Source organism: Nycticebus coucang, chromosome 2 (assembly GCF_027406575.1).
Source record: "Nycticebus coucang isolate mNycCou1 chromosome 2, mNycCou1.pri, whole genome shotgun sequence".
NCBI lineage: Eukaryota > Metazoa > Chordata > Mammalia > Primates > Lorisidae > Nycticebus > Nycticebus coucang.
The window spans coordinates 62,962,100-62,977,945 of record NC_069781.1 but is presented as its reverse complement, the minus strand read 5'-3'; the positions used below and the strand labels follow the sequence as shown (position 1 = coordinate 62,977,945).

Below are 15,846 nucleotides of genomic sequence, written 5' to 3'. Positions count from 1 at the left end.
TATTTTGAAATATATTATACATTATTGTTAACTGTAGTCACCCTAATGTGCTATCAACCACTGGAACTTATTTCTTCTGTTTCTACCCATTAACTAGCTCCTTTTCTTTCCCCCTTCCCCTTGCGCCCTCCCACCCTCTACCTTTCCCAGCCTCTGGTAAGTACAATTTGATGTTTTGATCAGTGTAAATACCCTCATGTGACCATTACCCCACTTAAGACCTAAAACATTTTCCTTTGCCCTACAAAGTTCTCTTGTGTCCTCTTCTCATCAGTTTTACTTCTCATAGGTAAGCATTGTTCTGATGCCTATCATTATAGGTTAGTTTTCACCCGTTCCTGAATTTTAGATGAAATCGTTTAATATTCAGTCTTTAGTGGCTGACTAATATCATTCAGCATTAATATTTTGAACATAACGTCACTCCTTTTGTGTGCATCAGTACTTCATTCTTCTTTATGGTCAAGCAGTATTCCATTTTCTAACTATATACATTTGATGGATTGTGGGTTAATGGCTATTTGGGTTGTTTCCAGTTTTGGGCTTTTGTAATACAATTGCCACAAACATTATTTTACAATTCTTTGTCAACATACGTTTTCATTTCACTTGGTTAGCTATTGACAGTGTAATTGCCAGTCATGGGATAGCTGAATGTTTGTGAGAAACTGTCAAAGTTTTTTGAAAAATGGTTTTACTGTTTTATAATTCTTCTGGCAACATACAAAAGTTTCTGTTCCACATTCTCTGTAGCATTTGTTATTGTCAATCTTTTTTAAATTAGCCATTGTGGTGAGTTTAAAATGGAATTTCATTGTTTTAATTTACACTTTTTGGTGATTAATGACATTGTATGTTTTCTTTTCATATACTTGTTGGCTATTTGCATATCTTCATATGTAAAGTATCTGCCCATTTAAAAAATTGGGATGTTTGTATTTTTATTGCTTGTTTGTTGAGTTATTCTTATATCCTGATTCATAGTCTTTGTCATATGTATGTATCACAGATATTTTCTCCCAATCTCACATTTGTATTTTTATTTTTTAAAAGTTTCTTTTGATGACCATGAGTGAGAAGAATACTATGTACTCAATTCTGATATGAGGACAGTTAAGGTCCTAGTACACAGTGGGGAGTGGAGGATAGGGAGAGCTGAGAAAGGGAACAGGGATGAGGTGGGGGGATAAGGGGTGTGGCACACCTTTTAGGCACAGGACACAATTGTAAGAGGGTCCTTATCTAACAAAAGCAATTAGTGTAAACTGGTTCTGTGTACCCTTGATGAATCCCCAACAATAAAAAAAATTTTTTTGATGAAGTTAAACTTAAAAAAACATTTTTTTCTTTTGGTTATTTATTTTTATGTGCCGAGTAATCTTTCCACATATACCTAAAGGTTGTGAAGATAGTCTACTATTGCTTCTTCTAGACGTTTCATAGTTCTAGCTTTTATGTCTAGGTCTGTGAACCATCTCAAATTAATTTTTATGAATGATGTTAGGTAGAGGCTAAGTGCATTTCCCCCCCTTCATTTATTGTTCCCATACCATTTGTTCAAAACATTCCTTTCTTAGCTGGAATAGCTTCAGTACCTTTGTGAAAAAACAACTTTTTCTCTTAGTGTCTTGCACTCATCTTTCTCTGGGCACTGTTGGTTGTCATTTCCTGCCTTTTGGAGTAATTGACAGATTAGAGTTATATAGCAGATTGCATAACAGGCTGATTATATTACAGTTTCCCTTTCTACTCATGTGTCTTTTCTAGAATTCTTCAGGAAACCTCCACCCATGCTATGCTAATTAGGTGGTAGTGAGCTCCAGTCAGTAAAAGGTCACTAAGAACTCCTTACTATGTATATCTTCCCCAGAGAAGAGTTCCCAGCCCCAATTTTCTTCCTAGGTACCATTAGGTTCTTGCTCTTTGCCCTTAGTCACTTCCTTGCCACCTATTTACCTTCCACCAGACCTAACACTCACAGATGCTAATGTTTTAAGAAAAGCTCTCACTGAAAACTTTTCTCTGGAGAATTTTTTTTCTAACTGAGATTTGTATGGATCAAAATTTTATTTCATTTTGATATTGTCTGTATTTATTTCCCTAATATTTTATTTGCTATTGTTGAAATTTTGCAACACTTCATAAATTTAACAACCAAATTTTAAAAAATTTATGAGTTAGGTGAGACATATATACACATATACACAACATAAATACATACTTATTAATATAATAACAATATTTAAAATAACAAATCTGTTCATTTCAATTTGGTTTCATCCAAATACCTGCTAAAAACGCAAGAGAACATTGCCATGTACATGCACAATCACTGAGAGATAAGAAGAGAATAAAAGAACATTAATTGCCTTCTTGCATATCACAAATCCCATCCATTACATAGAGATGCTCAGAAAAATGGGCCTTATTATTGAGGCACCGTTAATATGAGGGTACAGACTATTAGGTTACGTTGTTTGCAATTGTTAGGTGAAGTGCAAGTTGTAGTTGTGCCCACCCCTAGGATGTGTGCCATATACCCTTATATTGTGCGTATCAGGTGAGAGTTTACCAGTCCTCCCCTTTTTCCCCCCACACTTGAGTTTAATTGTGTTTTTCCCTTTTGTGGGTGTGTATTTCTTTATCTACTGCTTTTGTATTAGTTTTGGGTATATTGGATACTTGCTTTTCCATTCTTGTGATACTTTAGTAAGGAGAATGTTCTCCAACTCCATCCTGGTTAATATAAAATGGTAAAATGATTTTTTTCTTGTGTGTGGATACCTAGTAATGAGATTTTGTGATTAAATGGAAGGTCTACTTTTAGTTCTTTGAGGTTTCTCCATACTTTTTTCCTTTGAGGCTGTATTAGTTTAAATTCCCACCAATAGTACAGAAGTGTTCCCTTTTCTTTAGACCCTCACTAGCATCTGCAGCTTTAGGACTTTGTGATGTTGGTTCTCTGGAGAATTTTTAACAGCCTAGGCTTTGATTCATGCATCTGTAAATTGAAGCTATCATTTTCATTATTCCTAAAAGTATGTTAATATATATTGAGATATATTCTATTTTATTTATGTATAAATTTGGATTTTCATCAAATATAATTAAATACATAGTTAACAACTTACTTTGATTTTATACTTGGCAAACTGCTGTTATAATACACATTATAAGACCTATAAATTTAATTTTAGGAAATTTTGTTATGATTGATTCTATATCTCTTCTTTTTCCCCTGAAACTGCAATACAAACAGAAGTATGTTCATTTTATGTTACTTAATACATATTCAAAACTTTTAAGGAAATGAGTGGGAAAAAATCCACAGTTGTTATAACAGCACAGGATTGTAGGTTATAGAGGATGTTTGTTGTCAGATGAAAAAAACCATTAGTAGAGGCTATCTGCTGGAAAACAAATGACTTATCAATAGGGTCTTGTGTTTAATGTTTGAAATGGTTAAATGAAAAACAATATTTGGATTTGAATTGCTCTTATCTGAAAAAAATATAATAGAATTATGTGTAAGGATTTTTAATGTATAAGATTTATAGCAATTAGTATAAATTCTATGAGATAAATGAAACTTGTAGAGCAGGCAGCCTGGTTTTAGTATCACAGTATTTTTTAGCATTAAGGAAAAGTATGCTAGCCACATGGTGGATAATTCTTGAATTTAAATACATTGGAATCATAATGTAAATATATCTCAAGTGTGCCTACTGACACATCTGGGCTGACTGCCACATTATTTTCCATTTACTAACTTTCCTTTTATAATGTTAGTATTTGTGTTCATGTTTCTTTTTTGTCTGAAAAAGATGTAGTTACTGGAACAAGAACTTCTTTTCTAGAAGTAAATGTTTTTTATTCTCAGTTAAGAAAGGGGTAACCCTTGATGTAATGTTTATTGTAGACACTAGATTTATGTGACATTTTAGTAAAATCAAGTGAGTTTAGAATGGGGAATAAAAACCAGAGAAATTCAGATTCATCATACTATATTGCATTTTATTCCTCTTTGATCATGGCATGGGGAGTGCCTTTGATAAGAAATCCAGGTGAATCATGAAAGTGTTACTGAATGTTGAAGCTGTTTTCTTTTTAATTGAATTTCCAATATATTCAGAGATAAAATGGAGCTTGTTAATATTATTGGAAGTGATAATTCCTTAAGGTACACATGTTGGCCTGAAATGATTCACAGAGAGATGCAGTCATGTATAGTGACTGGGGTGTCCAACCTTTTTTTTTCCTTTGTGGCACATGGTAAGAAGAGTTGCATTGGGCCACACATCAAGTATGCAAACACTAAGGAAGCTGATTAGCAACAAAGTGGTCCCTGCATAGTGTTCGTGATATTTGAAACCACAGATAAGCAAAAAATGAACTCAGAAAATTAGCGTGCGGCCAGCTGTGGGCTACAGACTGGACACCCCTGGACCACGTTCTAATGGAGTGTGAGTTCATGTGAATGGGCACCTTTACTGAAATTTCAGATAGTTCTGTGACTACTTTCTAGGTAATTGCTTCAGAAATCGTTTTTTTGTTAATAATGCTATCATTTGAATTTGCATAATGCTTGATTAGGTTTGTCATTGCTTTTTGCATAGTTTGCCTTCCTCTTACTTGAGTTCCAACATAACCATGTGAGATTTAAGCATTATTTCTATTTTACAAATGAGGAAACTAAGGTTCAAACAACTGATGCTTATTTGTACAGCAAGGAAGTTCTAGGGACAGGATTAAAATGGAGATACTCAAAAGTTTCACACATTGCCTGTCATTTAGAAATTACAAAGTGAATATTGTAGAATATTTTCATACATTGTCATCATCCTTATTTTTCTGTTCTTTTTTGCATTATACGATAAAACTGTCTCCTTTAGAAATATTGCTATTTTTATATATAAAGCAATATCTGAAAATAGATCTAATGACATTTCATTTTCATATTTCTTGAGTTCAAATTTCTAAGTGATTCTTGATTAACTAATAAGCATGATAATGTATGAAAAAGTGAAATATAAAGTTTATCACAGGCTGTATATAATTAATTGTCAGAAGAACGCTATAAATTAAGAAGAGCAGGTGGTAGAGTTTTAAGAAAGCTTCATAGGGGAGGCAGGAGTCAGCCTGGGCTCTGATCTGAAAGCCCAGAAGGAAAACACAGGGCAGATCAGAATTTAGAGATAATGTTGCTAAATATTTCCAAACAGTCTGAGGTAATATCTTTTAACAGTCTGCAAACCAAGCATTTTGCTGGATTGACACATTTATTCTCAGTCTACTGATAAAGAGAACTTCATTCTTTTTAGGGTATGACTTATTCAAAGGGTAATTTGTAATTTGGATTGGTTTAGAAACCAAATAGTAAACATAGACGTGCACCATTTTTAGCATATATTTTTTGTGCGCCTAACTTACATAATGAAGATAGTATTTTTAAATTAAATAAGTATGTGTCTTGAGAGAGAGAGAGAGAGAGTATGAAGACCAGATGATGGATTGCTAGATACGGTAATTCTGTGTGTTTTGAGGAACTGACAAACTGTTTTTTAAAGTGGCTATACTATTTTATATCCCCTCAGATAAGAATGTATGAGGGTTCTAATTTCTGCATGTAATGTCCTTTATTTTTGACAGAGAAACATCATAGGAAAAGCAGGTGAATTTATATTTGTTATATTTTAAAATATATTAACATCACATAAAAAGGCAAGATATGCAAATAGTAAAAATAAGATACTTTAAAGGAAGTCCTTTGATGTCGATGTGTCAAATGTCCAGTTTGCAATTTATCTTTTTGCCAACATAGAAAGCAAGAACTCAGTGAGCAAACATGATAAAAAAGCATTTTATTCCCTGGGGAAGTGTCTGATTTCTGGCCCAAAGTGTCAAAGTTTATGGATGTGGTAAGCCAATAAGATATCCCTCAAAGCTCAGGTATTTTAGGAATTAAGTCTGTGATTCCTTAAGAAAGGAAGCTGTCCTTTCCCCCCCACCCCCTTTTGGATTCACTTTGAATTTATTATGGAGTACAGGAAAACTGAAATTTCATAGTATTTTTGTTATACTAAATAAATCTGTGTAAAAGATATGTATCCTATATTTTATTTTTTTAATTTTTTCAGGGTAAGAATTTTTTTGGGGGAATTGGAGAATATTATTTGTTGAGATTAAGTACACAAAGGAGCAGGTTATTTCAGGACTAGGAATGCTTTTGTCCTATATGATAGCAGTGTTCCTTATGCTTGTTTAAAAAATATTAGCCTTTAATCTCCTTGGGTGGAGAACATTTGATTTTTTTTTAAAGGCACATTTGCTCTATAGCTGTTCCCAGCCTCACTATCAAACAGGCTTTGTTTCAAGAATAATTCACAGTAAATAATGTAGTATCTCTGAAAGTATTTTACTATGAAAAGTCAGAATTAATCTAAACCAAAATTCTGACAAGTTTGATAAATTCCAATTTATATTTGGAAATTATCTCCTATTTGGATTATATTTCTTTTCACACTCTTTTGTATTATAAAGCTTTTTTCATTCACTGGGTATTTATTCAGTGTTATTATGGGCAAAACACTGTGCTAAGCAAAATCAGGAATGATTATAAAGGGTGTAGAACACTGTGACGGACACTATAATAAATACATTGCTTCTAGAAACTTGAAATCTATTATATTTGAAGGAGAGTAGGTATACACATATGAAATAAGTATGTAGCAGTGTAGAAATTATATGCCTGAGTGGCCTTTAATTAAGTTCAGAGAAGGTCAATGAGAATGATAGTGTGGCTAGAACCTGAAATGGGCTCTGAAGATTGTTAGAATTTGAATCCTGTTAGGGAAGATGGAAGGGAAAGGACCTGGGGTGCTAGAGAACATGTTAAATTGTGAAAAGTAGTGATGGGGTTAATGCTGGACAGTAAAGGAATAGAGTAACCTTTCCTTTTTCATCAAGTTGAGGATAATGGGAGGAGGTGATGTCTTTACCGGGGAAGGCATTTAGGGAGGTTGTGACTTGAGTGGAGAACCTTGGTAAAGGTTAGGTAATAGCATAGATAAACATAGGTAAAGGATCTTATTTTATTTATGTATTTATTGACAGGGTCTTGCTCTATTGCCTGGGCTAGAGTACAGAGGTGTCATTATGCTCACTGTAGCCTTAAACTCCTGGGCACAAGTGATCCTTCTATTTAAGCCTCCTGAATGCCTAGGACTATATGTGTTTTCCACCACACCTGGCTAATTAAAACAAAGATTTGTTTTGTAGGGACAGGGTCTTACTTGAGTCAGTGTGTCATTATATTTTTTGGTATTTCTAGATTTACTATCAAATTTTCTACAAACATAGTTTTATTTCTTTGCCAATTCTTATGTTTTTATTTGTTTTTTGTTGCCTAATTACACTGGCTGATAACAATACAAATACAATGGTAAATATAAATACTAGTGGAGATAGTGGGCATACATGCCCTGCCTTTTCTTTTTCTTTCTTTCTTTCTTTTTTTTTTTTTTGAGACAGAGCCTCAAGCTATCAACCTGGGTAGAGTGCAGTGGCATCACAGCTCACAGCAACTCCAGCTCCTGGGTTTAAGCGATTTTCTTGCCTCAGCCTCTGGAGTATCTGGGACTACAGGCGCCCGCCACAACACCCTGCTATTTTTTGGTTGTAGTTGTCATTGTCTGGCAGGCCCAGGCTGTATTTAAACCCGCCAGCTCTGGTGTATGTGGCTAGCGCCTTAGCCGCTTGAGCTACAGGCACCGAGCCAGCCTGCCTTTTCTTATTGAACAGATGAAATTGACTTTGAAGAGAATATGGAATCTGCTTTTGTGATTTCCATTTGCTCTCCTCATTCTACTCTCACCCCCTGCAACTCTACTGTTCCCCCAGCAGTTTGTTTTAATGTCTCTGATTCTCCTATCCATTTACTAAGAATATAGTAATGAGTTTTCTAAGATTTTATGCCTTCTTACAGCTTTCCAGATAAAGTTAAATTCCTTAGCACAACATATAAGGCTCCCAATCATCTGTTATCTATCTACTTATCAAATTTCCATCATTCCTTTAATTTCTTCAGACATTCTGACTTATTTGTACTCCCTAGAACATAGTATCTTGTTTTCTGGCTCTCATCTTTCCTGCATGCTAGCTTTACCTACAACTCACATATCAGTTTTCTTTTTTCTTGAAGTTTTACCTGCCTTAAGAGCATTGTCTCAGCCTCTAGGCGGTTCACCTAGGTATTACTTCTCAGAATTTCTTACTCCTTTTAGCTGCTCCCTGTGGGATACCACTTGCTTTACTACAGGTCTTGGTATGAAGCTTTGGGACATAGTCCCATTGATAGTCTACTGCTGCCACAGCTTGGTCATCAGTGGAGATGTGATTGGGGGCAAGCCACAATTCCTTTATTTCCCCATTCCTACATTTCTCATAGTACCGCCTTAGGTATGGCTGAATCAGACTTTAGAGAAGAGTTGGGGTAAATAAAGAGAATTAACATATATTTCATAAAGTATATTAAAAGAAACATTTAAAACCTCATCCAGTATATACTCACCTCGCCCCCAAGGAAAGCATCCACAAAGTCGAATCCTTCAGAAGGTAGTTTCTGTATGTTTCTTTTACTCTTTCATCCTCTGGTCTGTGATTCTGAGCTATCTACCAACTATCCAGCTTTGGGGAACCTCACCTCCTAGCTTCAGTATTGGTTTTGGCTCAGGATTTATTTTCCTCAATAGTACATTTCTACAAATTTGAAATCTTTTGGCCACTGTCTGTCAGCATTGTCCATACCCTTTGACACCTAAATCTTGTAGAGTGGTCAAGTTTATTTGATTTGCTCCCAGTTGATCTCTTTTGAGGGCTTCCTGTCAATTTAAATTTTAGAAATGCTGTTTCTAAGTTGTTCAATGGGTAACTCTTGAGTCAGACAAACACCACAAACTTCTCCCAAAGATCAATATTAAACTTTACACATAATACAATCAAAACTAATAAATATCAGAAAAATATTTTTTAAAGTACTACAAAGAATTCTCTCCTAATGAAGATAGCACCTCACTTTATCATACAGATAAAGAATATGATATTTCTTTCTCTTTAAATGATGTGCTTATTCAAATTGAACATCTTTGTTCTGCTTTTAAAAAGAAAAGAGGTCCATGGCCAATTTATGGCAACTCACTTGGCTAAATAAAGATCCACTGAAGCTATTAAATCACGATTGTTTTTAAGGTTTAGATTAAATTAGTATAAGGTAACTATGGGTTAGTCTCCTTACTGGTGTAGCAGGCTTTTTTGTTATTTTTTCTATTACATATGTCACTCCCACTTGTCGTTTAATTGTCATATCCCTCTAAAAGCCTGTCAAAATAATTTTGTTTATGGGACTTTTTGTGTTCCTCTGATATTCTGTCATATCTCTGTCATATGATTGATTGATTTACTCATCTGTTTCCTAGCACATGGAATTTAATGGGTTATCAATGAATGTTCACTGAATGATAAGTGAATAGTAAAGGAAATTAGGATCTGTTATTTTCTAACATTTACTCTTTATCTCAGCATTTCTTAATGATAAGACATACGATTTCATAGTCAGCCTGTTTATTTTCTACTGATTAAAATATATTTCCTACATATTTTAAAATTTCTTTTTATTTCAAATCAAGTTTTGAATTTGTAAGTACCTTAATTAGGATCAGAGAGCTTCTGAAGCCCAGCTCACAGTTACTATTTCTTCCCTTCTGTCTTGGGAGGTAAGAAGGAAACTGAAATAAGAGGGTATGCTATGACAGTCCCTTCTCGTGTAGTGAATGGCAGGCAGTGCTAGGTTGTTGTTGCACTGATTTAACTTGCTGCTTATTTTGACAAAAGTAATCTTTTTTACACAAAGGACAACATCTATTGGCAGTGTAATTTATGCTTAATAGTACGAAACAGGCTGGGTGCAGTGGCTCATGCCTGTAATCCTAGAGGGGCCGAGGTGGGAGGATCACTTGAGCTAGGAGTTTAAGATGAGCCTGAAGATAGCAAGACCCTCTCTCTACTAATTAACCTAATGATATATGTACATACATACTATAAAAAAATGTAGTTGGGTGTGATGATGTATGCCTGTTTTCCCACTACTTGGGAGTCTGAGGTGGGAGGATCTTTTGAACCCAAGAGTTTGAAGTTGCAGTGAGTTACAATAACACCACTGCACTCTGGCTCAGGCAATAGAGTAAGACTCTGCCTTAAGAAAAAAGTAGGAAAAAAAAGCGAGGAATGAAAGAAGAGCATATTTTCCTTTTCTAAATTTGTATATTTAAGCATAAGTATACAGGAAATTCATGACTTACGCTTAAATTTATGTGCTCTACTTTTATGTAAAGCTTCTTTGTAAGAGAATTTAAAACTCAGTGTGCATATTTAGATATAAGTTTTTTTGTCCACTGTTGCCCTGTTTTGTATATTTTAGAATATATATCTTTCAAAGAAGAAGAAATAATTATCAGCAAATGTTTATTTTCTTTGTATTAAGGGGAATTAATAAAATGCCTGTTCGTTTCATGATCACATATATTGTTTGATGTCTCTTATAGAAATTTCAAGAAATAGCTGAAAAAAATATGGAAAAATTGAACCATATTGAGAAGTCACATGAGCAGTTGGCTCTTGAAAATTCACATTTCAAAAAAGTGTTATCACAGACTCAAAGGGAACAGACATCCTTGCTGGCAGCCTGTGCACTGATGGCTGGTGCCTTATATCCACTTTATAGCCGATCATGTGCCTTATCAACACAGAGAGATTTTCTCCAGGAGCAGGTCAACACCTTTGAGTTGTTCAAATTGGAAATTAGAACTCTAGCCCAGGCTTTGTCAACTATTGAGGAAAAGAAGCAAGAGGAAGCCAAGATGAAGAAAAAACCATTTAAAGGATTGATACGTGTATTTCGGAAAGGTGTTATTGCAATTTTGGCAGCAAACAGACTTAAGATTTTGGGCCAGTCATGTTCATCTCTTTTTACCTGGATGGAGAGTTTCAAAGAAGGCATAGGCATGTTAGTGTGTACAGGAGAGCCCAAAGACAAGCATAAACTTCCAAGTAAGATAATTTGTGCTTATTAAAATCTAAATTATATGTAAATGAAATAGAATGCAAATATGCTTGGCCATTATGCAGAGACTTTAAAAAATCATGTAATATGTCAAATCATGTAGTCCTGTATGTATATAGGTATATGTGTGTTTATGGATAAACGTATATTTTTGTTTAAATTAGAATTTTATATTTTGTTTTAAACAAATTGAAATACAAAATAGAAAACATTTAATTTTAACATTGTCTAGTTTTATTATAGTTGGATACTTTTTAAATAGTAAAGTGAAGAGTTTATATAGTGACTGTTCAATTAAGTCAACTCAAAACTTCCCTCTAAGATAATCCATATAATTTATTTTCACTTTTTATGAATCGGTGTAAAATCATGAGAGCTAAAAATCTATTGAAAAATTATATGAAATGAGAAAAATGCATACTTTCTAGCTAAACTTTTCTTTGAATGCTTGACTATTCTAAAGAAATAATGGATTCAATTTTTAACTTTTAAAAAAGCTGGCTATTAATATAAGTAAAATTAGAGAAAATTTATTTTTTTCCTCTTATTTTTCAGTGTCAATTAATAGTTATTTATAAATTAGGTCAATCAAATCTAACAATTCTTAGGACTTTTCTGCAGTAGGCAACGTTCTGCACAGAAAGTTTGATCTGTTTCTTAAAGATCTGAACAATGATACAGATTTTAAAAATATGGATTTTAATAATTTTTGTAGCATTTCATAATGGATTTTTTCTATTTTTGCAGAACGTCAAAAGGAGCAGTTACGTTGTTTACAAGCGCTCAGTTGGCTCACCAGTTCTGACCTTCTTGCTGCAATAATCAGTTCCATGGCTGAGTTACAAGAAGTCATTAGTAAAACAGGTATGATTCTCTCTTTTATATCCTTTTAAAATACATGTAAAAGCAAATGTCTAGGAATTCTTTATGGTGCAAATTCTAATAAGCCATCTTGGAATAAAATGTATTTATTCTGATTTTATTTTGTTCAGTCACAGATAGATGGTTAAATCTATATTTGATGATGTAGTAACTTGATGTAAATTTTGGTGGCTAATTTTGTCTTTATTTATGGAGAAATTAAATGATGTTCTTAGTGAATATGCCCACTTTAGTTTTTGTTTTCCTTTGTGATCTGGTTTTCCTATAGAATGCTCATCATTAACTTTTTCTTTTTTCTTTGTTTTTGAGACAGAGTCTTACTTTGTCACTCTTGGTAGATTGCTGTGGTGTCATAGCTCACAGCAACCTCAAACTCTTGGTCTCAGCCTCCTTAGTAATAGTTGGGATTACAGGCTCCCACCACAACTCTTGGCTATTTTTCAGGGACAGTATCTCGTTCTTGTGCAGGCTGGTCTCTAACTCATGAGTTCAAACTATCCACCTGTCTTGGGCTCCCAGAGTGTTTGGATTATAGGCATGAGCTACCGTGCCTAGCCGTCATTAGCTTTTTATAAAGTGATACTGGCAGTGTCCTTTCAAATGTTTTGGATTTGCTTCATTTCTACTTCTGGCTATGAATTTCATAAGCTTGAGTAATAATTGAGCCATGAGAAAATGTCTCTCTCTTTTGGTGATTTTTTAAATTTTTTCTTATTTATTTTAGATAGAGTTAATTTGACTATTCTGCTCTTTTCCACCAGCTGTGGAACCACTTATAATCAATGATTTATAAAGGGCTAAAATTCAAGTTTATTTTTTCATTCAGATTATGTATGTTTGTGTGACAGGTTCACTGAAAACTAATTAGACTAATAACGGTCCTCTCAGACACATTATTAGTTAATATAATGGACTTGTTAAGACTTGCTTTCCTAATGGAATATTGTAAGCATAAACAAAAATGGTAATTTGGTATGCAATTTAATTATTTAGAGAATTCTACTGTATAAATATAGATCATTCATTGTGATTTTAAATATCTAAACCTACCCTCTTATAGTAGAAAACTTATGACTCAAAGATTATTTTTAGGTTGTGGCCATTGATGTTTGTAAGCAATGTGTATACTTTGTAAAACGTGTGTATATTGATAAAATCTCAACATACTGGCTTGGGAGTATGAAATAAAAGTATGAATTAAATGTATTTTAAGAATTTTGGTGGTGTAACTTCAAAGCAAAAAGGTAACATTTTTAAAAGAGCTTAATAATAGTTTTTGGGTGTATTTGAATAAATAGATGATTTGTGTTAATGAATTCTCTGTAGATATATAAACACTTAAAAGGACATCGTTTTTTAAAGCTATAGTATTATTAGTAATAATTTATTATTACTAATTAATGTAACTAAGTATAACTAATTTGTTTTGTGTGTTTTTTATTTATAAGGAAATAAAAGAAAATAAGTTAATTGGTCTGCCCTCTAGAAAATAAACAAAATGGTTATAGAACAAGAATGATAACTATGGACCAAGTTTAGGCAGGATATAATCAAGAATCGGATGAGAAGTGCAAACTTTAAATGATGTAAGAATCCATAGAAGGTTCAGTTAAATGTGGGCTTATGAGTAGAAAGGGACTTGTGATTTAGCTGGGCCTAGAATGATAGTAAGTTAGAGAAGAGACATGGTCTTCAAAATGAAAGAATAAGCATGGATGAGAAGAATGGGCATTAAAGAGATGAGAATGGAGGGTGGTGCCTATGGCCCAAAGGGGTAGGGCGCTGGTCCCATATGCCAGAGGTGGTGGGTTCAAACCCAGCCCTGGCCAAAAACCACACACACACACACACACAAAAAGAGAGAGATGAGAATGGAAATCTATGCCTAGTAGGCCTGGATTAATAAAAGACGGTTTTTATTATATTCATATTGGAAGAAAGGTGAATTATTGGCATGGAGTCAGATTTTAGAGGTTTTATAAAACCAGACAGCAATTCACTGAGCGCATTCCAAAAATGGTTCCTTATGACATTTTTAAAGTTAAAATATTGGCATAATGATTAAGACCCTGATAAAAATCTGTATAGGTAGCCGGGCGCGGTGGCTCACGCCTGTAATCCCAGCACTGTGGGAGGCTGAGGCGGGAGGATTGCTTGAGCTCAGGAGTTCGAGGCTTGTCTGAGCGAGAGTAAGACCCCGACTCATGAAAAAAATGGAAAAACCCAGCCGGGCGCCGCGGCGAGCGTCTGTAATCCCAGCGGCTTCGGAGGCTGAGGCAGCAGGGTGCCCACAGCCCGAGTCTGAGGTTGCAGTGAGCTACGACGCCATTGCCCTCTGCTCAGGGCATAGGGTAGAACTGTGTCTCGACAAAAAAAAAAAAAAAAAAAAAAAAAAAAAAAATCTGTATAGGTAAGACTTATCAAGTAGAAGGAGACAAAGAGTGATGTCTTTAATCGCTTGCTTACATTCAGGAACAGAGCTGCCGTTGATGTTAGCCCTGCCTATGCCTCAAATAAGTTGAGGAAATAGCAAGTTCAGGGAAACATATTTTTAGGGAAGATTTTAAGTTCTTGTTGGCTAAGAAGCACTACTTAGGGAAGAGTAAGTGATTGTTACTTAGAGGAAGAGAATAACCGATGTGTCAATCATGAGTATTGGAAGGAATGTGGTCTGGACAAATAGGTAATTGAATATTATTGGACTAATATGAAAATGATTAGTGCAGACCTTTTGTGGCGATAACTTGACCATCAGGCTTTTAGAATTATTTCTTCAAACATGATGATGGGTTTATATATTATCTTTTCCTGGTGATATGTTTTCATTTTTTAGTATATTTTCGTAGTCAAAATTTAAGGTATTTTAGCGGAAAGAATGGGAATATGTTTTCAGATTGTTAAAGCATATTGGTGATTATTAACAGATAATAATGAGAGTAATAAATTTTAAAGCCCTAAGAGCTTATATAGTCATGTAGAATTTATAATTTAAGGGTATGAATAACCTAAATAGGTAAGCATTATTGTATAGTAGAGAGAGAGAATTAGCTTTGAAGAAAGCAGTTTTAATTTTGTATCCAAACTGCTGGTTATCAGTTGTATGAAATTGGGTTAATTATTTAACTTTACTGGGTCTTAAATTCTTTATCTAAAAAAGAAGAAATTGCCTTCTTCATGGCTGTTATGAGGATTAATGAGATAATATTTGTTGAACATCATGTATAGGGTGCACGTAGAGGGTGCTAAAAGAATAGTTGTGCCCTTACTATCCATCTTACTGTGAAAATGGCATATATTATTAATGAACACATGTACACAACTCACACATAACACCTTTATACTGTAATGCCAGAGTTTGATTTGAATAGAATGGAGAGAAACTCAGGCATGGAGGGCAGGGACAGCATGCTTTATTCAGATCATGCTGGTTTGTGAGCTAAGTTACATGGGAGGTCCGCCCATATCCAGCTCCTGGTGGCCAAGATGCTGAGTTACATAGATAGTCCACAATCTATGCTCTGTCATTGCAATCCACATGAGGAGAATGTCCTGAACACCTTTATACCCATGGAAACAAAAGTGGCAACATGCCAAACAGCAGCTACCTGAGCATGACATTACTGTAAACTGTTATGGCTATCTAGGGACACACGGTGCCTTCCAGTAAGGCCACATGTAAGAAAGCCCAGACAGCTTTATCTTGTCCCAAACCCAAGGCTGTGGGCAAGAAAACCCAAACATCTTTGTCTGTCCCTACAATACATTTTCATACTACTAATTTTTAATTTTCAATTTAAAAATTGCTATAAGGGAGGACACACTTTAGGATTAAGCTGGGATTCTGCTTG

At 34.4% G+C, this 15,846-nt stretch overlaps 1 protein-coding gene across 1 annotated transcript in view; it reads left to right on the top strand.

Moving 5' to 3' along the window:
* The window catches only part of CCDC171 (coiled-coil domain containing 171), a 473,803-nt gene that overhangs the window by 165,236 nt on the left and 292,721 nt on the right, over positions 1–15,846 (top strand). The window contains exons 17-18 of the mRNA XM_053574177.1: positions 10,599–11,103; positions 11,864–11,980. Of these exons, the coding sequence (XP_053430152.1) occupies positions 10,599–11,103; positions 11,864–11,980 (622 nt within the window). The remainder of the gene's footprint in view (positions 1–10,598; positions 11,104–11,863; positions 11,981–15,846) is intronic.